This window comes from Struthio camelus, chromosome 3 (assembly GCF_040807025.1).
Source record: "Struthio camelus isolate bStrCam1 chromosome 3, bStrCam1.hap1, whole genome shotgun sequence".
NCBI classification, from domain to species: Eukaryota; Metazoa; Chordata; class Aves; order Struthioniformes; family Struthionidae; genus Struthio; species Struthio camelus.
In genome coordinates this window covers 35,715,830-35,741,358 of record NC_090944.1, presented here as the reverse complement: position 1 = coordinate 35,741,358, position 25,529 = coordinate 35,715,830, and the positions used below count along the sequence as shown (strand labels likewise).

Below are 25,529 nucleotides of genomic sequence, written 5' to 3'. Positions count from 1 at the left end.
AATTCTGGGAATCATCCAATCTTGGAAACTCAATTAATAATAAGTTAAATGGTAAGTTTAATAAATGAAATGAATAGGAAGATAATAGCAAGTTAAATAGTCAAAATTATCCCGTTAGAAGCCCAAATTTTTCTCAAATATTAAATCTTACTCAATTACCTTCTTCCAGAAATGACTAAAATGTGTTAAAGTAATATTAAGAATTCCAAAAATAGAGGCTTTCTAAAAAACTGTTCCCTGTGTCTGTTATGAAAACCATACTGCCAAAAGTCTGAAAAATAAATATTGGATATGGGCACTTCTGTGGCCCACAGACAGAACTTCAGAAATTGATGAAAATGGTGTACTTGTGTCCTTTTCTAGTAATACAAGGCCCTGTATCCCAAGTAGACAGAGCTGCTCACAGTGCAGGAAGCATGACTTCCGTTGCAAACAAGCATGGTAAGAAGTCCTACTGCAACTGTTCTGGAATTAGGCGCACACATTTCTCCTGGGAACGTGCTTAATTATTACCTTTACGCTAATAAAGAGCATTACAATGTGGATTACCTGAACATGGTCCTAGTGGTCATGTAGAGAAGAAAATGAAATCGACAAGGTCTCAGCTGATGGGCAAGTTCTCCCTGGTAGGAGTCGATATCTACCAGCAGGACGTTGAACTACAGTAACTGGTAGATTACAAGAAAGGTCTAATAAAATTGAGTTAAGCAAAAAGCTGTGTTCTGTTTCCATCTTCCTGTAATTTGAAAATATACCTTCTTTGGTACCAGTATAAACAAGAGAGGGAGGATCAACCCTATAACCGAAGGCCAACCTTGCAGTCACATCAGTTTTTCTGCACAACCTCATCATCAGAGATGCACCTTTCCACCATTTATTATCCCCTGTCCAGAAACAGAAGTTGAACAGAAGCTATGGCTTCATCTAGCTTTCTGGATAACTAAAAGTAGAGTCAACCTTTTAGTGTGGCCTGGATTATTAGATCTATACGTTCTGTGATTCACCTGTACAGTGATGGAGCAGAGGTTCAGGAGAGGGAAGAAGGGCTGAAAAGAAGCCCACAACTATGAGCACAGTATTATCTCTTGAGCAGTTTATATTTAGCACTTATAAAAGCTCAGTCAATTCTTGGCTCCTTTACTTTTTCAGTCATTTTCATCTTTCTGAATTTGTGTCTCTCTGCCTTGAAAATGGGAAAATATTTACTGAATATTCAGAAATCTACAGATGAAACCTTAAAGTAAATAATACATCAACAGAAGAGCTAGTAATGCCTTATGGCCTAAGCATCTTCAGCTTCTTCGGTGTAGATATGTTGTGAGCCTCTTAATTATATGCTAATATAATAAGAGAATGGCAGTTCTAGCTTTGCCTGCAGCACATCACCTTACAAAAGCAGAGGGATGAGCTTGTATGCGTTCTTAAAATAAAGGTAAATGCACTTAATAAAAATAAACTCTGTTGCAAGCAGCTATGCCATACTGCTCAGCAGCAGCAGCGTTTGAACCCTTAGCTGCCTCTGCTAATGGCTACCATAGGAACTACAAGACTATTTACACCCAATAGCTTTCATACAAGAGGGGCTGCAGTGCTTACCTATGTCAGACATAGCATGTGGCAAAAGAACACATTGCTGAGCTCTCTTCATACTGTTCTGTAAGTAATCACAGAGGTGAAAAACAAGCATTTGGGGAATAGATACATGATTTGCTGTGTCTCAGAACAGCTGCCCTAATGGCCTACAGCTGTTCCCAGTTCTTAATCTATATGCTAGCATCTGATCGTGCCTGACTGGATGCTAGTGGTATGCAGTTAAATGTTTGCTCTAACTGTGGGCCACAGAAGGGAGTGGCAGTTTTAGGAGGTTTTTATCTTAATGCAAGGTGAATAGAATTTTGTAGAACAAAGAAAAGGGGCTTTCTGGATGAATATTGTTCTCTCTAATCAATTTGAATAGCCTGTTTGCAGACAGCAGGGTTTGAAGGGATGGTTGGTTTGTTTACTTGCTGTTTTTTTACAGTAGTACTGCTCTTATAAATAATACTGTTGGCAAATTAAATGTAGATAGGTTATGAGACCTCTAAAAAAGAAAGAGGTTGTATTTGTTTAAAAAGGGAAATACTGAGGAGGAGAAGGAAGCTGTTCAGAAATAATAGCTGAGAGAGCAACTTAAATTACATGCAACTTGCATGAAAATATGTGGTAGCTGGTATTATTGAAGTATGTGCAGATTGAAGGCCTTCTGTTAAGACTTATTCAGACTGTTGTAAATGAAGTGATATCTGACCTGAAGCCGAGAGAGTCATGTAGGGTGTAGCTTCATAATTAAAATAGTTCTTGAGAACTTAAATTGTTTAAATGGTCTAAATTGCAGCTTGTGCTAAAACTATACTTCTGTAACTTCTGTATTTGAAGACTGAAAGGAAGAGTGCTGAAGAATTGTGTAACTCAGCTGGCATCCTGGATGAGTAAGTACAAGCATCGATGCGTTCTTAATGCTTGGATGATTGAATATGAGTAAAAACCCCAAACCATAAATCAGGCCCTGTCAACATCTAAAAGTGTGTTTTGTTCCTATGGGAGGAGGCATCCAGAGTGGTGACAGCTCTGTTCTGAGAGGAAAAGCTGAGTTGGAGCTTTTTTTGTGGGGGTCATTACAGTCTTTTCAGCACTTACAAAAACATCTAACACTGTTTTTTCTCTTTTGGGGCCTTGGAAGGCCACTTCCAAGCCCTTTTGTTACTGGCAAAATAAAGATTATCTAGGGACCTATGGAAGGGGTTGCACTGCTTGGCTGTTTTTACAGACAATGAGTTAATATAAGAAAGAAATGTCTGTAAAATTAGAAGCTTATGAACAAAAGCAGGCTTTTATTTATATTGAGAGCCTCAACATTTGCTGATTAAGAGAAGGAGCGTAGCATAGCTTCAAATCAAAGAGCTGGTAGAAGGGTTATAGAACAAATCAAAAACAAAATGGTGACAAATTAATCAAGACTGAATGGTATTCACCGAAGGGTTCTGAAAAAAACTGAAGGGTGAAGTACCTGGATTGTAACTACTGTCTGGAGTGCCACCTCTCATTTCATGTGGACTTGGTCTTAGAGTCCTGAAAAGTGGCTAACGTAATGCCTATTTCTTTAAAGGACACTGGTAAGATCTGGGGAACTGCTGATTAGTCTGTACTTGAAAAATCGGTAGAAGCAATAATAGAGGATATATTGGTGGAAAGCTGAGTAAATACACTATGGAAGTCAATTTAACCTCCAGAGAGGAGTCAGGCCTTACAAACTGGAACCCTTTGAAAGGATCAATTAGTGTCAGCAAAGCCGAGATGGACCACAGGGCTTTAAAGAAATATTAAACAAGGTCTTTCACTACAAGTTATTAAAGGAGCTAGGCACTTACTCTCATGAAGACCTTTCTTCTCATCGTGTAAGTAGCATGTTAAAAGCTAGGAATTAGAAGGAGGTGGTCAGTTTTAACAAAAATTCTGCTATGGTGTCCTTGACAGCTTTTAATGCGAAACTGCAGATGCTGGCTCGCGGTTCCTAAAGCACACGTTGTTGGAAGGGCGCTCTGGAAAAAAGTATCATTGTATCTCTGTGATTCATCTCGCCTCTTGGGAAGCATGCATTGCTTTCCACTGACTATAAGGATCTTGTAGTGACTAGCTCAGACCTAGCCAACGAACTTTTAGATGGCGAACGCAAGTAGGACAAATCCCATTCCAACTTAATGAGTTTATTTTCTAGCTATGTGTAACATGGGGTGAGATTTCTTTTTTTTTTTTTTTCCCCCCACAAGTGATTTGAAAGTTCTGCTGCTGCTGCCTTTTGTCACTTACACACCCTTCTGGCACACTGAATGCGAAGCGTGGAGCATCATGCTATTTACCCCCATATCTAGTCACGTTTAGGAAAGGCAAAGATGGGCAGAGAATCCAGTGACTTTATTGCTCTCAAATACTTTCAGGCACTTTTAAACATTCCTACAATCCCCCAGCAGCAAAGATAGGTATAAGCGAGTGTGTTTCCCCGCTGTGTAGCTCCTTGGCTAGGCTGTGGTATGACTATATACCCCTACGAGCCATGTGTGACTCCTTTTTGCTTTGGCATCCCCTTTCATTCATCCTACTGGGAGCTTTTGCAGATCCACTGGCATCAGTGTAAACGAGTGCATCTCTTATGGGACGCTGGCAGGCAATGCACGCCCTTAAGATCCGAACAGCTTAAAACTTTAAGTCATTGAAAAGAATAGCACATTGACATGCTTCTCTTCCTTTCACGTATCCCGTGGATCAGGGGAAGAGAACAGAAAGGGATTTTTTTCCAGAAGGCTCGAGCTATTCATTACTCTGAGTTTTCTTCTTTATTTTCATTCTAAATAAGCACAACTGAATGTGACTATTGATAAACAGCCCTCTGCCTGGAATGAAGAAAAATAAAAATAATTGTTAAGTTCTGGATGCAAAGAATATCTACTGAAAAATATTCCACTGAGTAGTGCTCTCTTCCTTCAGTTAGAAATGAATCCAGAGTACAGTTTATTATGTTTGAACTTAAGGACAAAAACCCAGAAATTCATTCAAGACATGTCATGCAGTGAATGTGGCTTCCACTCACTGCATCACTGTGGTGTTTTTTGTGTGGTTTTTTTTTTAATTTTTTTTTTTCCTCCCGGGGTACACTTGCGAACACGGGGTATGGCTGTTCCTCGCCGTGCAGCATCGCCGCAACGTCTTGTGCGCGAGTGAGCAGACGGCGTTGCCGGGCCGCCGTGGAGAAGAGCGCGCGGCTGTGTGCTGCCACGCCCCGCCGGCCGTTGGGCTGCCGAGCGCGGCCGTTGCTGACCTCAGGCTGACCCCCGGCCTCCCCTCCCGGGGTGCCGGGCGGGGCGGGGGGAAGGGGGAGAGGACTGGCAATCCTCCCTCAGGGGAGCTGCTCGTTGTTCCTGCTGATGCTCGGGGAGATGGTTGGCTTGGCCACGAGCGTTGGCAGCATCTGCACAGCCTTCAGAGGTTCACTGATGTGGTTACTTATACAGACAGACTTTTCTGTGTGGTTGCTTCCCCCTCCCCCCCCCTCAAAAAATCATGCCTCGCATATGCTCTGTTTACCTGCTGATTGTTTATGAGGACCGGGGGTATGAGGTAGTCCTCCCCTCCCCTTTTATTTTCTTCTATTTTCTTTTTTTCCTCTTCTCCCAGGTTATGAGGTCTTATTTTTGCCAGTTTCTCGAGGGAGTTTTTGTTCTTCATGATGGAAAAAGCTTTTCTTAATTATTGATGAAAACTTAAACCCTTGAATAAGTACTTACTGTTTGGTAGCTTTTATGTTTTTCATGTGAGAGAGGGCTCTTCACCTCTGAGTTTCCACTCTTTCAAGTGATTTGTGTATAACCCTCCAAAACTATTGCAGTGATCTCTTCCAGTAAAACAAACACAGGTAGTACTAGCCCAGATCCTCAGCTGGGCTATATCAGCTCTCAGGGCATAAGGCTACCACCAGCACACGCTCTCAGTGTTGCAGGAGCAATGCTATCGTGTTTTCTTGCCTGCTGAGATGAGCACAGAAGGAAATTCTGCTCTGTCATAGTAGAAAGCAATATACATGGTACCAGAAGGTCTATGGGGAGCACTGGTGGCTCTGCAGGGGGAGGCTTGGGTGGCCGACGGCTGCTTGTTGGCCCAGGCTCAGGAGACAGCGAGCACCTTGGCCAGCAAGGTTTCTGCAACAGCTGTGCCTGCTCCCCTCCAACAAGAAGAAGCCTTATTTTCCCAGCCAAACCATATTAGATCTGGGAAGGTTATGCACAAATTGCACCCTTCCTTTCTACTACCAGGCTGTTTTGTCAGGCTGAATGCTGGCTTTTCCTTTCCGTTAGTTGCTGTATCTCTAAGTGATGGCAGCATATAGCACAAGAATTACCCTAGTAATTTTGAAAACCTGCAACTGAGTAACTGTTTACTTAGCTATGAACTGTTGTGAATAACTTTACCGTACCTATTCACTGTTCTTTTTTGATGGGAATCTGAGCATCTTCTCCCAGCATCTTCTGGAGGGGCCGATTCTGAAAGGCTGGTGTAGGTGGTAATTTGTGAAACTTGATCTCCTTTCTTGATGTGCATTCATGTAACTGGGTAACAAGTACTTAGCTCCAAGAACTGTTACAGGAGATCAAAGTAGGACAATCCAATCATCTTGTGTTTCTTGCACTTTGATAAAGGTGGACCAGGATTTTTGCTACTTACTGAAATCTGAGTTCACACCTGATAGGAATAGCTCAGTAGTGGGACTAAGGCCTGTAAGATGGGATTTGTTCTTTTTTAATCTTTACTCAAGGGCAGGATCGTATGAGTAGGGAAGAGTTCTGGTTTAGTAACGTTTCTTCATTATACGCATAGCTGCATGGTTTTTTATATCGAAAATACTACTGAAGTGTATACTGAAGTGTGTACTGAAGTTTCTCCTTCTAATGGAAGGTAGTAAGAGCTATAATACTTTTCCTTTTTTCTTAGAATCTGGCTGAAATTTAGAATGAATTTCCCTAAAAGCTATCTTTGAAAAAGATTTTTTTTCTTCCTGCAGAAAATTCCATTGTGTTGGAAAGGGTGAAACTGTCTGCTGTGTGTGTTTGGTTTTTTTTTTTTTTTTTTTTTTAACCATAATTTGAGTAAAATTAGTTTTGGTCAAATATAAAATTAGTTTAGGTCACATATATAATGCAGATCCATTCCTTTGTTTTCATAACTTTTCCTCTATTTTATTTTATTCTTGTCCAGTAAAACATTAGTAGTACTAGACTATTAGTCAGGAGTTTCCTAAACAGCAATGCGAACTAAAAAGGTGGATTGAACCTGCTGGAATTAAAATTCTCGAACAAAATGGCAAAGGTTAAGGAATCTGCTTCTTTTCTTAGATGCAGGGCCTGTTATACACAGAGATGCCTTTTTACCTGTGTTTATCACGTGTCTGTATCGTTGTGTCTCGTTAGCCTGAGCAGTGAGGACAAGTGTTGGTAAGAGAACTAGGACCATCCTCTGCATGAACCATTGGACCTGAATCTGACAAGTTCATCTGTTTCTGGCTTACTCTTGTTTAGGTTTTCTAATCTAAACATGAGTTTGTAAATGAAACTGTGAGGTTTTTTTTTGCCTCTCTGAGGTAGAGGTAATCAAGAATCAGGGACTCCTGCTTGCTGGTGGCGCTTATTGACAATGTAAATCTAAAGCCGATGTCTGGATCTATGAAGTTCTTAAGATCTCCTAAAATATTCCTGCTAATCCCAATTTTTCATCTTATAAAGATGTATTTAGACCATTTTTGGTCATGGAACTGACCTTCACATAGTGTATAAAATGACCATTAGCTTTATAAAAGTATTACTGTTATTTTCTTAGAAAATCACTGATCATTTATGAGTCCTTTGCCATCTGTGATGCACCGATAGAGGGGCATCCAGGATTCTTTGAGATACCAGGACTAGTCATGCCTGTGTGGTGCCTATCACAGTCTCCCCTACTAAGGAAGTCTTGCTAAGACATAAGAAGTGAAGAGACATAAGAAGCCAAGAGACATGCTTGAGCATTTGGGTGCACCAGAAACTTCTGCTAGCAGGAGTTTGGCTTCAAAAAGTGAATTCAGTATTCAACTTTAATGGGGAAACTACCCTGCTCTACTACATGCAGCGTAGGGGGAAGAAAAAACTTGTTTCACTTCTCTTTACATGTTGTCTTCAAACGTGCAATCTTAAACAGTCTGGAGAAACAGCAGGATGGTCTTGGATACAGCAAAAAACTCAGATTTGCTCCCCTCTCAAAAACAACAAAAAACCCTACCAGAAGCAGTGTGCCAAGAAGTACGGAAATTAAGTTTGTCCTACATTTTTTTCATTTGTCCCAGTCAATGAATAGATTAGTTAGACTCTTTGGCCCTAAATACTGTTTTCTGTGTTATTAAACTCAACGGTATATGATGTGGTCTCCAAATCTAAATAAATAAAAGCAAACATTTTCGTCCAAGTTGAGTTTGCAAATGATGTTTGAGTGAGGCAAAGTGGTGTTCTTTAACTGTTTTTTAAAAAATTAACTCTTAAAAAATACATGAATGTGCAATAATTGTATGGGTCATGATTGTCAAGGTACAAAAACATTAAGAAGCATGTTGGATAGGCAATATTTTGGGCAGCTGCTCTAACTTAGTGTCAATTTTTGAGAGTTTGTTTTTTTTTCAGGTTATTTTTGTGTGTATGTGCGCGCACATGTGCACTTACACGCGTACGTAGCAGCCTCAGGTCATTTGCAGTGCAGCGCATGGAGACATAGATGCCTTGGAAGGTTGAGTTAGTGATAAGATCAGTTGGATTAAAGTTCCAAGAAGAGAAAACGTAATTTTGTTGTTGTAATATTAACTTGCAAGGAAATATTTTTGCCATAAATTGTACTATGTAGATTTACATGCATAGTCCCCGATTGGAGCACCGGCTGTGACTATCGCTGTAGAGATCTAGTTAACAATGCATGTCAGAGATAATGACAGTATAATTTATTCATACCTATTGTAGTAGAAATAAGGCTGAAATCTGTGTGCTTGCAGATGACAAAAGATTTTGTCTACTTTGTATGCTGTCCAAGGATGCCATATCACAGTGACAAAACAGTGCTGTTGTGGATGACAAAGCATAAGCATATTAAAACATAATTCCCAATTCAAATCTGTGTACATTTATTTAGAAATAGCTGCCAGACCTTGCCAATTAAAGCATAAGCAGATGATACTGTAGGATAAAGCTATGTTCTTGACTCTGAGCTTTGGGGAGGGGGGAGAGAAGTTGGGATTGACTTGATCAAGCCTGCAAAAAGATGGCTAAAAATCAAGTTCTGTTTGTATTTTTCACGTCAATGCTTCGTTGTGTTTTCTGTCAAGGTTTTTCTTTCATTTGAGGCTTTCAGCCGGGGAGACCGGCCAAAAGAAAACAAGGAGCCTTAGATTTAACATTGTATCTTGTAACAAGTATTATTTGGCAGGGCTCTCTTATGGCAGTAAAGCAGAAGACAAACAGTGTTTCTTCTAGTTTGTACAACATCAGCAGAGTCTTTACTTAGAGAAACATTGCAGAATGGTGCAGAAAGAAGCTGGCTAGCTTTTCAGCCTGAAAGATACTGACACATTTCTTGAGATAGTATTTCCTGACACAGTTTTGAAATGTGCCAATATAAAGCACCTGTGTTGGTGATCATTCTACATTTTAAAAATAGCAAATTACTAGAGATCAGAAAAATGCGATATGTGGTAGCCTCCTGGCTAGTCTTGGTTTGCCTCAGAAATGCTTTGGTGATGCTTCCAACAAACATTAGTATAACAAAACCACGTTATGTTCTCAACGCTTCTCATGGTGACTCTTACTCTCAAATCTCTAACTCTTTGCTGTCTGGATCTGGAGAAGCGGTTATGGCACTTTGCCAGCTCTTTTCCTCTCTCACTAAACTGAAGGCTGTATCTTCCGTGATGATTAGCAGAGTTGGCAAAAAACAGAAATGCCATTTCTTGCTCACAGGGTGCTGGTTTTCTTGTTCTTGGATTTTGTGGTTCTGGGTGGAAAAAGTGTACTGAATATTTGGTACTTTTGCTTCGTGCGCTGAACAAAACCAAGAAATGAAGTGGAATGCGGCAATACAGAAGTCAGTATGTGTGAATACTTTGGGAAAACCCCAATAAAATCAAATCTAACTTTAATCTTCAGCAGTTTGCCTCAAGGTGGTTTTTTCTTGTTCATACGTATCTCTTCCTAGCATATCACAAACAACATTCACCTTGTTTGTTTGTTTCTGCTGATGCCACTTGCCAATTGAAGTAGAAAGGGATGAGTGTTCTGTGTACTTCAGAACTTTCGCTTGCTTCTCTCTTACGTTAGAGACATCATATTATCTAAGCTTTGCTCCAAAGATGCCTTTAAAATTTAAAAAGTAGACAGGAAGGGAGAAAAGTGGTGAAGTGAGAATTCCTTGGAACAACGTTGCCCAAACAGGAGACTCTTTGAACATTTGCTAAAGCTATAATGTACCAAAACAGTCTACAGACTAGAAGTGTCCTGTCCTTGTAGGAAGTGTCCTAATTGCAAACTTGTGATTACTGTGGCACTGCGAGTCCCTTTTTCAAGTGACTGTAACCTCTGCAGAATACTGGTGTACTGTTACGATTTTATAACCAAGATAGCTAAAGAGCAGGAAAAAGGGAAGTATGAGTGTGCTTGCTTTGCAGATAGGAAACAGAGAAATAGATTAAGCAATTTGGCTGGGAACGTTCAGAAAATCAGCTGGCAAATCAGTAAACCGGTTTGGCATGCTCTAATACTCATAAAGTCCTCAACCTGAAAAGAACATCGCTGCTCTTTATGCACATTATTATTTTACATGTCTGTTTAGGAACCTAAATTTAAACCTCCTTGTTTGAAAAGACAGCTGGAGTTATCTGGAAAGTTTGAAAGGTCTGTATCACGTTATAAACCCAGTGAACCCAGTATGTTAGGAATTAGTTTAAAAAAAACCCAAAACACAATTTAAGTTAGATGTCAGTGTTTACTCATAGAGGATTATCTGATAGAGAAGGTACAAATGTTCAAGTCGAGCAATAACACTACACTGTGCCCATCAAGTGTTTCTGCTAGAGAACAGAGGGTAGAAGGAAACACAAACATGAATATGAATTTATCTTTCAGTTTGGAACTCTGGAATGTTTCTGTTTTAATAGCTTTCTAATAAAATCAAAACACTGAATATTTCCCAGCAAAGTTATAAATAGAAAGTAGGCACTCTCCTTGTTATGCAGAAACATAAACTGCAGTAGGAGAGCGTACACAAAATGGAAAAAATCCAATTAAAAATTGTGCCATTTTACTTGTAGCTGAAAGCTGCTACACTTTTGGTAAAAAGCAGCTGTTGTTTCTCCTTCATGTTCCCATGTAATTGATTTATTCTCCTGACTGAGAATGGAATGATGCAGCAAAAATAAGGCAGATGACTCTTCTGCACAGTAGCCCCATCATACCTCTTGTATGTAAACTGATGGTTCCCTGATGGTGAACCTGCACAGGGTGGATACATCTAAAAGTGTACGTGGCCTTAGCAGCTTTGAGGCTGCGCATACCATGAAATCAAGCAACTAGGAATCAACCAACAAGGAAAAAAAAAAAAAGTCAGAATGTAGTTCTGCTCCTGTGTTATAACCCACATCATGTTTATTTGGTCCTGGGGCTTCACAAATAATACAAAAGTGGGAGGAATGGCTGATACACCAGAGGGCTATGCTGCTATTCAAAGGGACCTTGGCAGGCTGGAGCAATGGGCAGAGAGGAATGTCCTGATGTTCAACAAAGGCAAGTGCCAAGTCCTGCCCTTTGGGAGGAGAATAACCTGAGGCACCATGGGAGCTGAGGGTGGACCTGCTGGAGAGCAGCTTTGCAGAGAAGGACCAGGGGGTCCTGCTGGACACCAACTTGACAATGAGCCAGCAATGCACCCTTGCAACAAAACAGGGCAATGGTATCCTGGACTGCATTAGGCAGAGCATTGCCAGCAGCTTGAGGGAGATGATCCTTCCCCTCTATTCAGCCCCACTGAGGTCAGACCTGGAGTGCTGGGTCTACTGCAGGAGAGACATGGACACACTGTAGCGAGCGCAGTGAAGGACTACACAGATGATTAAGGCATTGAAACTTATGTCATATGAGGAGAGGCTGAGAGAGCTGGGATTTTTTAGCCCGGAGAAGAGAAGACTCCGGGGGGGGGATCTTATTGATGTGCGTAATAAAAACCTGATGAGGGGAGTAAAGAAGATGGAGTCAGACTCTTCTCAGCGGTAGCCAGTGACAGGACCAAAGGCAGTGGGCGCTGTTAGGGTGTTTAAACATGCAGCAGGTTGCCCAGAGAGGTTGTGGAGTTGCCATCCTTGTGGGCGTTCAGAACTCAACTGGACAGAGCCCTGGGCAATCTGCTGTAGTTGCTCTGACCAGGCTGGTTGGACAAGATGATCTGCAGGGGTTCCTCAAAAATTCTATGGTTCTGTGACTTATACCATTATCTTTAGAACATAGCTACTCATATTCTTAACACAACTTGGTATACGTAATACTACTGCTGCTAAGTGCGTCAGCTACAGCTCTGGCTCCCAAGGAGCTGTCAGTACAGGTAAACAAGACTCAGGACCATGAAAGAGAAGGACAAAGAAACAAAGTGAAATGCCCAGAGGCAAGCGGCAAGCTACATATTTCGTGCACAGTGCTCTATTTATGAGCCTGTTCTTTTTTTCTTAGAGTATGCTCTGGATTCTGTTTCAAAGTCTGCATGAGTAATGAGTGAGATCTGAATGCACAGACCTCACTAGTTATAAATGTAGTAATACAAATTATACTTCTGAACCAAGTTTGCCCTCTATTCCGCGCTTTGGGGAAACAGAGATACATTCATTCTGTGAGAAGCTCTTCAGAGATCTATTCACAGCCACTCATGGGAAGTGCTACATCTCTGAGCATGTGTGAGAGAAAACTACTTTGACTGACTGCACGAGTAACTGAAGGCCAGATTGTGCCTAGTGGCTGTACAAGCCCCAAAGTTGCACATGTTCCGCTTGGAGTAAGAAGCCTTTGTGGGACCATCCACACTTCTTCCCCTTTATGAGCTGCTCAGTGGACTGGGCACTGGAGAATGAAGACAAATCTGCTACCTGCTCTCTCAAGGTAGCCAAGGGAACTGAAACCTGACCTCCATGTGTTCATTCTGCTAACAGACCTTTTAAAGGTGGCTTCTAGCTCTATATAATGGAGCAGAGAGAAGCAGGTACTCAAGCAGCATTGACTGTTTTTAGGTTTGCTTAAGAAAGGGAAGTTTATAAAGAGCTGGCTTATAAGCCTAGTTTTGGGCACAAAAAGGGAAGAGACAGTTTCATGATTTTAGGCAGAGTTCTTTTGACTTTATGCCCCTATAGGTACCAACATACCCTTTTGCCGTCTGTTTTTGTTTGAACTGGGCATGTCCACTCAAAAGCAAAATTTGGCTTTAGCTTTCCTATAGCGCTGTGGGATCTTTTTCTATCCTATAATCTGTATGCATGACTGTTGCTCCAGAGATATGGAAGAATTCCCAAGTCATTGTGTATTTAATGTGGACTTCAGTTTCACCCAGTACCTTTGCTTGCTGCTGCATGATATGTTTCATTTTCTGTCTTTCCATTATTAAACGCTGATCAGCTCATGCTTTCCTAGAAAAAAAAACCTGATGGATCTTGGCTGATAACACAAAGCATCCATTAAGAAGGTGAAACAAGATGGAAAGGGCATCAGGGCAGCAAAGGATGTACTTATGCTGTTTGTTAAAAATATATGAATGTTTGATAAGCGCTAATTTTTGCTTGTACAGAGCAACAGATAAAAAAGCACTCCCTCTTTTCTACAGAATGAAAGGAACTGATGTAATTGTTCTAAATTCAGTACAATGAAGTGCTATCGGATCACTGCCAGCAGTGTATTTCCTGCCAGTGTCTGCTCCTCCAATCAGTTTAATTATGAGCAATTGTTTGGGTTGTGCTGTGAAGAAATATTAGAGAATGGAAAAAAGAACATACTTCAGGTCATTATTTTGTAACTGATTCATGGTTTGGCAGAAACCATTAACTAGATTTTATGCTTTACAACGCTGTAATAGTATCAGCATGGATCAGCCTTGCCATATAAGCACATACAGCACAAATCCACCGTTTATTTTGACAAGGTTCTAGTTGAAGCATTTGAAAAATGCTGAAATAACATCAGCTATTGGCTAGAATTTAAGGTTAATCATGTGCCTGTTCTTATCCAAGGGATCTAAGCAAGGTATGAAAAAAATGACTATTGTTAATGCCTCCTGTGTTTATCTGTCATGTCAAATTTTAGTGATGATTTTTCTTGTGCTTGACACACATGTCACATCTTGCTTCTACATGCAGAGGTGTTTTGTAATCATAGATCAGTTCTTTTGGAGGTACAGACTAGGGAATCTGCTTCTTTCCCTGGCATGCAGGATAGCTCTTCTTCTCACATTTTTTCTTCATCTCTGGGATGCTGAAGACTTAACTGAGCTAACTGGATTGCTCAGGCAGTGAATGCTGGTGACAGTGCCCTTCAGCTTGCATTGAACAGGTTGAATACAGAGCAGTTAAAGTAGTTAATCTGTTCTTTTGTACTAGATGATTTGCTGGTCTAAGTGTAGAGTTCTGCAGGACAAAGAACAAAATGCCAGTTAGCGCTACTTGACAGCCTGGTCAGCCACGTTAGGACGAGTGCCAGCTGGATAAGGCTCTCAGTACTGGAGATGAGGAGGTCTTCACATTGCTGAGGCTTATGTAGCCTCCCTTGGTGGAGAGGATTTTAGATTTCAGGCATTGTCAGATAATATTTATCAGCAAACTGGAAAAAATCCCTTGGAACACAGAAAACTAAGAATTTATAACACCTGTGGCAAGTGTTAGTTTTCATGGGTTCATGCCTAGATCTGATATATAACATGCTACAACAACGTACTCCCCCCAGGAATGTAACATAAACTAGCCTGATCAGGATTCTGTTGCAACAGAAAACAAAAGATGCACTTGTTTTCAGATTTGCCAATGGAGAATGTTCTTTTTCGACTCTTGTGTGCCTTGTGTACACTCCTATACTGAGTAATATGGGATTATAGCAAACAAATTGAGTAAATGCTGCAGGTGGCATTTTAAATTTCTATCTCCTGCCAGGTTCTGCAGTCGTTGCATTACACATGTTTCATGGATGTAGTTTAAGCTTGCAAAATTCAAGGGGTACAAGGATCCAGCTGTTTGTAAAAACAAGGGGATCCAGCTGCAAATTATCCAAGATGGGCTGTTCTGATTCCATGGTTATAATGCGACCTACAGTAATTTCTGGCAATACAGTTCTGAATATCAACAGAGTTCAGAAATAATAGTTATGGAAACTGAAGTTCTATATGTGGTCCTACAGTTGGGACTTTCGGGTATCTGTGGAATCCTGTTACAAGGTAAACATCTTAAAACTAAAGAGAGCATATTTCCTATTTTCCACCTGACTGGGTGGACTGTCTTTGTTACCTAAAACTAGTTGGGACAATCATTTTCCATTAGAAAGTCATGTTTCCTGTAAAGAAGAAATCCTTCCCTTATTAAAAAGATTATACAGAAGGAACAGCATTTAATATTGCTTTGGAAGATATGGTCAGTGCAGGAAACAGAGACTGTGGAGATGAAACAGAAGTTTGGAAAAGTAGGATCAAAAATATAATGGGCAATAAGGAGATAAGACCATGTGATGTATCATGCATGTTACCAGAGAAGAGTACAGAGGAAGAGGATTACAATCTCACTATTCTCGGTCAATTTAAACATTTCATTACAGTCAGTGACATAGCTAATGAACAAGGGCAGAGGTGGGTCTCATAAAGAGATTTCCGTTACTGCTGATGTTTTTAAGCATTATATTTTGACAACAGACTGCAAATAAAATTAGTTATGTTGCCAGTTTAAAACTTTTACTTTTTCCCGCTGTGTTCTTAGTAACACAGAAAAGTGTAATTCATTTGAGAGTATGGCTGCATTCTGCTCTGCCTTCTGCTGCTGCTGTCTCTTCTGCTCAGGAATGGAGAAACAAGAACAGAATTTATCTGGGTCTTCAGTAGTTATTTACCAGCCTCTCATAATACTGCTTAACATTACTCGCTGATTGTAAGTTTTTTGCTTCGTGGGAAACTGTGTCCCTGACATCCTCTTATCTTTTGAATGTTGAGCCTCATCTTTCAATGTATTTGTTGCCCCGTCATTGAATTATGTGATATCCTCACAACTCTTTGATTTTGTTTGTGTTAAGCTTCCTCTGTTTTTATACCATCTTTGAGTACATTGAAAGGCACAGATCCCTACAGGAACATCACCACCACTGTGAAAATCGCATTTTATTTCTTATTTTTTTTTCTCTTCTCCCCTTAGCAAATATTGAAGCATAAAGGATCTTTCCTTTTATTTAATGCCAGGCTTGTTTTGTTAGGGGTTTGGTGAAGGACCTTGTTAAAAGCTTTTTGGAAATCCAAGAAAACTACTTCAACCCTTTCAGTAACTCTAGTAGTTTAGTGAGACGTGACTTCCCTCTTCTCTAGAAACACTCTTCCTCAGGCTCTCATATTTGGCAGTGTGTCAGCTGATTCTATTTCTTGCTATAGTTTCTACTAATTTCTCTAGTCCAGAGGTCAAATTTACTGGTTTGTAATTCTTCAAGTCACACAGAACTCTTGAAAATTAACCCTGAATTTGCTGCTTTTTTCTACTCCTGTCACTGTTCTATACAATAGCTGAATTCTGTTGTTACCATCACAGAACAGTGTTAGACCCTACATAACAGCTCCCAAGAAAGATTTATGTAATCTTTGTATATAATTTGCTATATAGATGAACTCTAGCATATACAGTGCATGGCAGGAATTGGACTTCTGCTGAGAGTCACTAGCCATGTTTATACAAGCAAATTGCACAGTGCCTAAAAATGTTCCTGGGCACTGGTACCCGATCGTCCACAGCGTTAAGTTGTTGGAACGGTCTCTGGCCAACTTTCTGAACCTGCTTTCACTCTCGTAAATGGTTCCAGGGCAGAGTTTGGGAGCAGTGTCCTGTGCTAAGACACAGGATGTGTTTTGGATGTCGCCCCCCCTGTTTTGGACAGTGTGGATGTGAGTCATTCGATGCCAACAGGCCAGAGTGCGGAAGAATGGTCCCGTTCAGTGGTTAGCTGTTACCAAGGAGCTCAATATTCAGTGCAGGAGATTTTGCTAGATACCAGGTTATGCCTATTGTTGGGTGAAAAATGTTACTTATTAATTTCTTTTCCTTCTGAATAACATCTCAGAAATCCCAGCGCATGTCCCACAAACACCTGAGTGACCTGTAGTTTATTTGCAGTTTTAGTTACACTTTGTCTGGAGAGTCATATGTTTTTCCATCTCCATATGCTGTTTTCTCCTGAAAACCTGCTGATACGCATAGTGCTCTTCTGCCCATATAAAAGCTTCCACGGCTCATGTTGCTGCGGTCCTTGTTCCATATAAGGTGCTCCGCAGTTGTCCGGCAGTGCCGGCTGCATGCATAAGTGATTCAAGGGTCTCAGCTGGGGGCCACACATGTTTTGAATTTGCTAGTTGGACTCTGGTCTGATTTTCCCTTTGTTTGGTTTCATCACAGTGTTCTTAGTTCTGCCCTGCTGCACTAGGATAAACACTCCCATCCTTGTGCGGTACTTGTGAGCAGTCATCAAATATATGATCCTTTGTTATTTCCCCCTTCTTCTGGACAGTGTCTCATTTTCTGACTGTAAGTACTACTCATATGCTTGGCACTTTGTGAGACAGAAATAGTATCCACTGGCTAAAATCTCCCATCAAGTTTTGAAGAGCAGGTCTTTCTTGGTAAGAATCCTTAGTTTCGCTTGATTTTGGTATAATTAATACAGACAAAAGTCTTCCAAGCTGTGCTGATACTTTCTGTCATACCCAAGGTCTTTCCCTACAGTGCCCTCTGCATAGTCACTTGGCAAGTCAGTTCACGTAGCGAAGGCAGTCTTCCTAAAAGGGTGGCTCTGACTAATTTGGATAAAGAAAGAAGTAGCTAGCTTTATAGGCCTCCGTAGGCAGATCCTTTCCACCTAACCTACTTGCCTGAATTTAGCTAAATTTAAACTCCAGAGAGAGAGAGATCCCAAAGCCCCTTTTTTCTCCTTATTAAGCAGCGGGTGGATTGCCTGTGGCCTCTGCAGGTTACTGTGTGCTCACCGAGGGGCTGTGCCTCCTCTGAGGCACGCTGAGCTGCAGCGGGTGGTGATCAGGTGTTCAGGCAAGCGGCACGCAGGAGCCCATTCACACAGCTGAGAGGGAAGACTAATTGCCTTGCACTGGTAGCTGCATTAAGCTACTTCTGGGACCCACACTAAGATCTCTGTGCAGACCCATGTACCATACAATGTAAAAGCAAAATCTGGTCTGTTTTCATAGCCTCTCCCTGACACTGGCCAGCAGCAGATGCCTCGGCTTGATGATGCTTGTACCCAGACCATCTTGCTGAGAGTCACCCTTGGCACTGCTAAGCTGACAGTCTGCTGTGTAGTACATATATGTCTTTAAGCTTAACATTCATGAAAAAAATACTACATAGTATAATACACAGCAGATAGTGTAAGAGATGCTCTCGGTACTCTGTATTACAAATGATTTCAACCTGCCAAGCTTTTGCAATTATCTGCTTCCATTTTTCACCCTCAAAATAGTTTGTGCCCTTAGAGTCCTTTTCTTGGATATCTCAATTTGCCTTTCACCTCAAGCTATCTTTTGGAGTGTCAGCTCTGCAAGATGGTCTGGCTTCTCAGCTTTATGCATATTTTTAGTATTTTAAAATCCTCTGATTTTATGATACTTTTTCATTAGTCAGGCTATTTTACTCTGCAAATCTGTAAAAAAAAACCCAACCATTTTCAACTCTCTCAGATGTTCCTATCAGAAAAATTATATATTACGACATAAATAGTAAAAACCCAGTTCATTATTTTTCTAGTTATAGAACAATTTTCTACAAGCTAAGCAATGGAAATATTTGTCTGAAAGAAACTTACGTTTTTGTTTTCAGGGGATATTGGCTCATGATTCAAATTCAGGTTCTGCCCATTTAGTTCCTCTTGCTTTGCCTCATGTGAGAGGAATTCTCCCTTTGCTTGCAACCTGCTGTCTAGCTGAATATGTAAAAAATGCTGAAGATAGATAATTTTATGGAACCACTAATAAATTGTGTTTCTATTTAGGATTTTTCTTCACAAATATAGATTTAATTCCTTTTCTTTATTTCTTTCTTATTTCTATTTTTCAAGTTGATGCCTTTTTTCTGTATCTGTTTGTCCAGTTCTGGTGTGATTCCCATCTAAGCTAAAAAACCTCTAGCACTGCAAAAATGCCATGGTGTTACTGTCAGGTGCTAAGTGCAGCTGGAAGTCCTCTAGCAGTCCGAAACAGTTGTGCTTATTTTCTGTTATTTATATTTTCTCTATTCAAAGGTGTTAAAGGGAGTCCTGTCTGCCTGTGTATGGTGTACTTGTTCCATACAGTGTCCAGCAAAGGACTGGTTTGTATAAGTGAGCGTTACAGCGAGAGAGCAATTCCAGCATATCAAAAGTATCTTCTAAGCAAAAATTTACTGGGCATGCAGATGAACCTGAAACATCTGCCCCCTTGAAAGACTTTGCCACTTTTCTCTTGGCATCCATTGGACTTAGGTAGAATTGTCCGGCTGAGGGTTGCAGCACCAAGAAAATAATTTTGTCATGGAGGAGCCACCAGCCACCACCACCAGCTGATGGGACTGCTATATTCTTTCTGCTAGAGTCAGATCACAGTGTTACTGAAATGAGGTTCTGAAATAAATCTTCTCTTTGGGGTTAAAAAATACAGATCTCAAGGGAAAGAAAAATTGAACTATACAAATTCAAGTGGCTGATTATTAATTGCTGGCAACTACAAAGTCTAGAAAACTAGTTCTGCTGAACTCAGGTCTGTGTTCAGTAAATGGTCCTATGCTGCAGTGACCGCTATTTCTAATGATATGGGGAGTGATTTTCCACCAGAAGGTGCCACAGATATGTTGACACTATTTAGATACTGATTGATTTCTAGTAAGAGCAGTATGGCGTACTGGAAATGAGGGAGAAGGTGGATATCTTCTAGGGCCTTAGTGATTTCTCTGCTACCCCTACCTCGCAACAAAGATGATATTTTCCATGCAGAATTTTAAAAGCAAGTTCCATGAAACCAGGCTGTCCAGCAAAACAGTACATGTAAAGCTGAAAAACTACAGCCACTAACCTTGAAGCAGCAAATACCCTGTCAGACTGCTGTTCACAAAAACAGCATTTCAGGCTGTGCAGCAGGGTGAGTTCTGGAAAAGAGTAACTGCCGTGAATGACTGAGAAGTGCAGATAGTGGAAAAAATAGACTATGTGGAAAGTGGACAATGTAGCTGGTGTCTCAGACCCCCTCACAAGGCTGAAGGTCAAGAGTTGTTAATAAGCCCAGTCAGTAGAGGAGGTTAGCTTGACAGAAGCACCCATAGATGGTAATGAAAGGAAGCAATTAGAACAGCTGCTCCCATGGTATGCTGGTGTATTTTCCAAGAATAACGAAGAGTTTGGATCACAGGACTGAGTGCAGTACAGCTGTATGCTTAAATTGTGGAATGCTCCTGGGAAGCAGCCTTTACGCTGTGGCCGCCCTACCAGCTAGAAGCTGGGAAGAAATATTAAACTAGAAGCTGGGAAATGGTCTGACTGCGCATGCTATGGCACTGCTTGCACAGGGCAACCAAGGGGTTGTCCAGGCAGTTCTGTGTTAGTGGGAGGTTTTGAATTTTTGCTATTGATACAGTTACTCAAACTGCCTGAGCTTGGAGCGCCTGCCTTGCCAGGAGCTTCTCATACAGATAGAGCGGCACGGAGAGCAGCTGGCCTGCTTGCAGGATCACTTTTGGCCCTAAAGTGCTTGAGCTGTCTTTGTGCTGTGCCCATTCAAGCTAATAAACCCTGAGCTGGGTGCCAGTCTGAGCTTCCCAGGCACCGCTTCCCATCCATGGGGCCTCTGGGGAGAATGATTTAAGGACTACTGAGGCGTACACCAAACCGACTCCTCTGCAGCCAGTGCTAATAACCCTGTCCACACCTAGCTAATGCCTGCCGAGCCGGGGAGGGCTCCAGTAACACTTTCAGCTGTGGGCTTGCCTTGCCTGCACTGCCAGACTGCGTTGGGCTACATGGATGTGAGTGTCACTGGAGGAACCGGCTCCAGCTCAGGGAACCGGCTCCAGCTCAGGGCTGGCTGAGCTGAGCTCTGCCAGCTCCACAACCCTTTTGGGTGTCTACACAGCGCGTTGATTTTCCCTCCTTCTTCTACCTAGGCATATACTACCTAGGTTTTTCATTCCTCTGAGCAATCTCTCATTTTCTCAGATAAAGTTTATTTTAACTGTACAAAATCTCAGAGAAGGCTTGATGATATGTGCTGACTACAGGAAGTTAGCTTTCCAGCCTGTTCAACATAGATATCAGCTTCTCTGTATGGTAGACACCCTAAATAAAATTTGAAGGAAAAAGACAACGCTTTTTGTTCATTTGCTTTCTTTTTTTCTTTTTTGTTTTGTTGCACTGTGGATTCTGTTAGATTCAGCTGAGTCTTGAGAATTTAAAACTCTAGTCTTTGTGACATCCTCTGGATTATTGTAACTCCTCTGAAATAAATACAAGAACTGGGTAGTTTCCCACTACAGTATGTAATATCCCACCGGTGTGGGGCTGCCCCCCCTGTGTGGGCTAACATGTGTTTGGAGTTTGGAAGATCTTTGTATGCTTTGTGTGAACTTAACACATTTCTTTAAAACGTAGTAGAAACGACTAATATTAGAAGAAAAGATTACAAAGCTTTTAACAGAGCCAAGTTCTAAATCTGGAACGTATAGGTATGTGATCATTTAAAAGCTGAAATCTAACTTACCCCGGAGTAGTATGGTGCAAATTAGTTGTTAAAGAGTGTTGATGTTAACAGTATGACTAATGCAGGTACATACTTCTCCCTCCCACAAGGATCTTTCTTCAGTGTTGGTTAAGCCACCTGTTTACTAATTATAAACACTGACTCAGGCTTCTCATTAATGTCCACTTAGAAATAGGAAAAGGAGAAACCTTCGGAGCTTCTATTACAGAGCTGACAAGGTTGAGACAAACATGCAGTTCTGGAGGGATTATGATGCAAGGTTGTATTGTACAAGTCAGCTACCGCCCTGAGAAAAAAATTGCCAATCCTAAGATGGACTTAAAAAATGCAATTAGATGACAAATATGCCAAGCTGAAAGCAGTAGACCAAATTGCAAGCTGTGGAGGAATTTTGCAGATCTCAGTATTGAAAAGAGGTATTTAAAAAGTCAGTCAGTGAAGCCTTTTTGTAGGTCTTGCCACAGGGTCCACTAGATAATTAGGCAGAACAAACAATTAAACTTTAGTTTTAAAACAAGTATTGTATTATTTTCTGCTCTGTAATGGTAGTGGTAACAGTTGTTTCACAGTCTTGAGGTTTTCCTCACAAAATAATTGTGAAGTCTCAGGACATCTGTCCCAGGATACACTTGAGTGTGTATAAGTAATTTTATTTGTACTTCTTTCTTCTTAGCTTTTCCCCTGGCATAATTTTTAACAACATGTCAAGAAATAGTTGAAAGGCGAGCTATGAACCAAAAAAGAAGAAAACCCAGACCAAAAAGCCTGATAGCCACAAGAAAAATACTCTCATTTGCTGCTCATGATGTAGTGAAATAGTTGTGCTGGAACAATGGTACAAATTATTCTGAATAACCTGCAATTCACTGTTAAGTCCATAGCATGTAGTAAGCAAGATAACACTTCTTCTCCCAAGTCTACCCCAGATGGCTGATCTGGTTTCCTATGTAGAACCATCTACCAGATAGATACCTTTCTTGGGAGTCCGTGCTGCCCGTCTCTTCCAACTATCTTGATAATATCCCAAGCCATACTTCTCTCTGAGGACAATTTTTAAAAAAATAAATAATTAAAAAAGAGTTACAGAGTATAAGTTCAACACTGAGATGTAAAATCAAGAGTGCTATATTATGAGATCTTTGAAGTAACTTTTTAATTTTTTTAAGTATTAGTAAAGTTTCAGATGCAGACACTTCACTTCAAGATAGATGTGGTCCGGTTGAGCAGAGTCCAGAGGCAAGCAAAAAGAATGACAGAGGTTTGAAAAATCATGCCCTAGGAGTTGAAGGCACTGGGGTTGTTTAGTCTAGAGAAAAGAAGACTGAGGAGAGGCGTGATAACAGTCTTAAAATATTTAAAAAGATGCTCCGAGGAGGAAGGGAATAAACTGTTCTTTGTTTCAGTGGGGAAAGAGCAGGAAGCAACAGGCCTAAAATGGCAATAAAGGATGTTTCTGTTAAACTTTAGGAAAAATTAAATGTTCTAATAGTAAAGCTAAGTACTGCAGGCTCTAGAAAAGCAGGATGGGAGGTGGTACGTTTTGGACCCAGTCAGTGGAATTCTGTAAAATACATGTGAATACATATATAAATATATACACACGTGTGGGTGTATGTGTGTCTGAATTTTGACTGGAATGATTTAGTTTAACGGTGAGATGTGGTGAGCCTAGAGATGCTAGAGCACAATCATTCTTTCTTCCACCATATTATGCAGGGAGCTAATAAGGAAAAGGCAGAAGATACTGCTCGTCTCATGATAGTTACTTGTCAGTCACAGTGAGGGACACCCATATTTTGGCAATGCGGGAGAGGGGCTCTAGGGCCTTTGGAAAAGGAGGCAGCTGAAGGCAGGCCTTGGGCTGGAGGTAAGTGTTAGTTCTGTGGCTGTGTGAATGCTAATACTCAAGCTAGAAGTGATCTTGCCTTGAAACTTGCAAGGTGACTTCACAAGTCCAGGTTCTTTCTTTTTTGTTTGTTTGCAAAGATATGATATACCCTTTTCCCAGCCACCTGGGAAAAGACTATAGCAATGAGCATTATAACTGTGGTCTTATACGCTGATAATTTCTTGCCAGCTTTTTTGAGTTCACTTCAGCACAGGTAGCCCTCATTAACTGAAGCACCCTGTCCTGCTTATGTGTTTTCCTTTGTCAGCCTTTCACCTTTCACTGACACTGCTTGGTCAGCAAAGATCACTGAGGCAAATCTCCACAGCTTTCCAGGCCCAGGGTTCTTGCATCACTGTTTCCTACTGAGAACATTGCTTCAGCAGGTATGATCTTTCAGGGTTTGAGGTAGTTTTGCTGCTTGAGGGCTGCTTACAGTTTGGGCCATCCTGATGTCTCATCATCCCAAGAATATCACGTTATAAACAGGCACCGTTTGCTTTCTGCAAGAATTATACTGGAATCTGTATGCTCCGAAAGGCAGCCAGAGGCTGGCAGAGCTGCTCTAAGGTGAAGCTTATCTGCTTCATTGAATACCTGGGGGAGCTCGCTGCAACTTTACTTCATGAGCTCAGTCATATCAACTGAGAAGATTAGGGTATAAATAATCCATTTGGCAGAGTTAATACAAAAGTAAGTCTGTTGCTCAGCACTTGTTTTTCATCCGTTTTCTTAGTTACATTGCCTCACTGCCTCTGGCACCCTCTATGTAGTTTCTATTTCCAAAAGGTCCCTGAGCGTCTGCTCTCAGGGGACTTTCAGGTTATTGGACTTTCCTTTAAAACTAATTTGTGCCTTGTACGCACATGGCATGTTGAACGAGTGGAAATCCCCTTCCCTGGCTGCACTTTGAAGTTGTACACATCTCATAAAGCAGATCTAAGCAGCTAAGACCTTACATGTCACGTAGGGTAGGTACATCCACATCCCTGCTCCATACTTGCAGGTACCTCCAAGCCAAGAACCTTAGTTTCTATATCATCCCCTTAAGTTGTGTACTCCCTGGAATTTTGTTCTGTAAGCCTCAGGGATCAATACAGATTTAAGGAATGAAGCTTTCCTTCTTTTCTTTCCTCTCAGTCCTCAGAGTCTGCCCTGGCCATCTGGCTGCATGCCTCTATGGCTTTTAGCCTCAGCAAGGGGGCGAGACAAAGGAGCCATTCTGCAGTTCAAATTGCAAGCCTATTCAAAAGCAGTTAGATAGGCATCTAGATCTCCCTCCCTACTTTAGAGTGGGGCAATAATTTAGTGCACACGCTCCCTGCAGCGCTGGCATTGTGTGCCATTTTGCTGCTCTCCATTCCTCAGGGCCTCTGGCTTCTCGGCTTTTCGATTTCCTGCGTGTACACACATTATTTGTCCCAGCTGCAAGGTGCCTCCCTTCCAGCTATCATTCACTCCCATGCTTGGCAAACTGCTTTTCTTCTCCCCAGCTGCAGCTTTTGCCATTCCTGCTTATAATTCAGGAAATCTAGTTCGTAGCAGGAAGGTGCTGCCCTGACTACTGCATGAGCTCTGGTTATCTTCCTCACCCGCTGGTGAGACCCCACTGTCCTTGAATTTGCTGGACCCTGCAGGCCTCTATCTGCCATAAGGGCAAGCTCTGTTTTTCCAGACAGAACCATACTATGTTGCTCAGTCATCCAAAAAATGCAAGATGTATCTTATTTGTGTCTTATTTACTATTTGGAGCTTGTTTCTTAGGTCTCCGGGAACTGCTTATTAAGACACAGCTGCACTTGGCATATTTTTTTCAGTGGTCCTAGTTTCTCACTGCAGGAAAAGAGTATAAATCACCCTTGTACTACCTTTGATAATACTTTTTGTTCTGTTTTGTTTCCTTCAGCCACAGTTATAGGGATAGTTATACCAGAGAGACTCAAAGTAGATTCTGTATTTGTGTCTGGAAAATCCCAGATAGAAATATAGGTACAGTCCATGATGTCAGAATGATTACATACAATGGTTAATACATACAGAATTTGCTTTATGTGTT

The 25,529-nt window shown here is 41.2% G+C and overlaps 1 protein-coding gene across 1 annotated transcript in view; it reads left to right on the top strand.

Annotated features, from left to right (window-relative positions):
• The first annotated feature begins 2,367 nt into the window (after positions 1-2,367).
• Positions 2,368-25,529, top strand: part of COL21A1 (collagen type XXI alpha 1 chain) — a 182,913-nt gene continuing 159,751 nt past the window's right edge. Inside the window, exon 1 of the mRNA XM_068937401.1 lies at positions 2,368-2,468. Within this exon, the coding sequence (XP_068793502.1) occupies positions 2,465-2,468 (4 nt within the window). The 5' untranslated portion in view covers positions 2,368-2,464. The remainder of the gene's footprint in view (positions 2,469-25,529) is intronic.